This window comes from Numida meleagris, chromosome 1 (assembly GCF_002078875.1).
Source record: "Numida meleagris isolate 19003 breed g44 Domestic line chromosome 1, NumMel1.0, whole genome shotgun sequence".
Lineage (NCBI taxonomy): Eukaryota > Metazoa > Chordata > Aves > Galliformes > Numididae > Numida > Numida meleagris.
In genome coordinates, this window is record NC_034409.1 from 194,281,701 (window position 1) to 194,283,196 (window position 1,496).

Below are 1,496 nucleotides of genomic sequence, written 5' to 3' on the forward strand. Positions count from 1 at the left end.
CGGGGGGGACGGGGCCCTTTCCCACGAGCAGGCTGCCTAAAAAATCCCCCCCCAAAATTCTGCTGCATCCCCCCCTCCCCCGGCGTCGAGAGCGGACTATACAAAATGCATAAAAGAGCAGCTCCCGGGAAAGGGCCCGGAGCTTTAGGAAGGGGAAAAGGACGGAGGGGTGAAGGCTGAGGGGGGTGGGCTGAGCCCTGGATGCCACCCCCTCCCCCCCCCCATCACCACCACCACCACCACCAGGGACGAATGGGGACAACAGGGCACAGCTGGAAGGGTCTAATTGCTGCTGTCACGATCGGGGGGGGTGATCCGGTACAGGTAGAAAACGAAACGAATCATCGTCATACAAAAAAAAAATAATAATAAAATAAAATAGAGAAGAAGCCTCTAACGCACGGGTGAGAGCGGGGCGGGCGGCTCCGGGGTCGGCTTATCTGTCGTTGAGCTGCGGGGAGTTGGTCCGCTCCTCCTCATCCTCCTTGTCGTCCTTCATCCCCTTCAGCCGCTGCCGGGCGAAGTCCTCGAACACGATGTCGTCGTCACTGGGGGAGAGGGGACGCACACACAGACACACACAGATACACACAGACACAGGGAGAGGGGTTTTGTGGGGGGTTTGGGGCGCTCAGGGCGCGGGTTTGGGGGGGAGAGGGGGGTCCCAAAGCTCCGTCGTCAGCCTTGGGTTGCAAAGCGTTACCCCGAGAAGGCCCCGCTGGGCTGGGGTGGGGTGGGAAAGGCCCCGAAGCAGCAGGGGCAGCACCAAAGCCACCCCAAAGGAACATCAAAACCCTCTGCCCTTCCTCTTGCAGCCACCCCATAGCTTCCCACGGCAACCCCAAAATCAACCCCAGCCCCAGAACGTCCCCCCAGCTTCCCACTTGCAGCCCCAAAGCCATCTCAAAGCTCCCACTGCAATCCCAAAACCTACCGCAGCACCAAAGCCACCCCATAACCTCCTACTGTGGCACCAACATCCCCTACTGCAGCCCCAAAGCCTCCCCAAAACCACACTGCAGCACCAAAAAGCTTCCCCAAAATCCATTCAAGCCCTAAAATATCCCCTAGACCTCCCACTGGAGCCCCAAAGCCACCCCAAAACCTTTCACCGCAGCACCAAAACCACCCCAAAGCAACACCAAACCTCTCTCATCTTCCCCTTGCAGCCCCAAAGCCACCCCAAAACCTCCCACTGCAAGCCCCAAACCCCCCCATAACCTCCTACTGCCGCACTACGATCTCCTATTGCAGCCCCAAAGCCTCCCTAAGGCCACACTGCAGCACCAAAGCCACCCCAAAATCTACTCCAGCCCCAAGACATCCCTGAAAACCTCCCATTGCAGCACCAAAGCTCCCCACACATCTCTGATCTTCCCCTTGCAGCCCCAAAGCCACCCCGAAACCTCCCACTGCAAACCCTAAAGCGATCCCAAACTTCCCACTGCAGCCCCAAACCACCCCATAACCTCCTACTGCCGCACCACGATCTCCTA

General features: G+C 58.9%; 1 protein-coding gene across 1 annotated transcript in view; it reads right to left on the reverse strand.

Moving 5' to 3' along the window:
* ARRB1 (arrestin beta 1) overlaps positions 268-1,496 on the reverse strand; it is a gene marked incomplete at its 5' end in the record, with an annotated part of 16,511 nt that continues 15,282 nt past the window's right edge. The window contains 1 exon segment of the mRNA XM_021384186.1: positions 268-548. Within this exon segment, the coding sequence (XP_021239861.1) occupies positions 437-548 (112 nt within the window).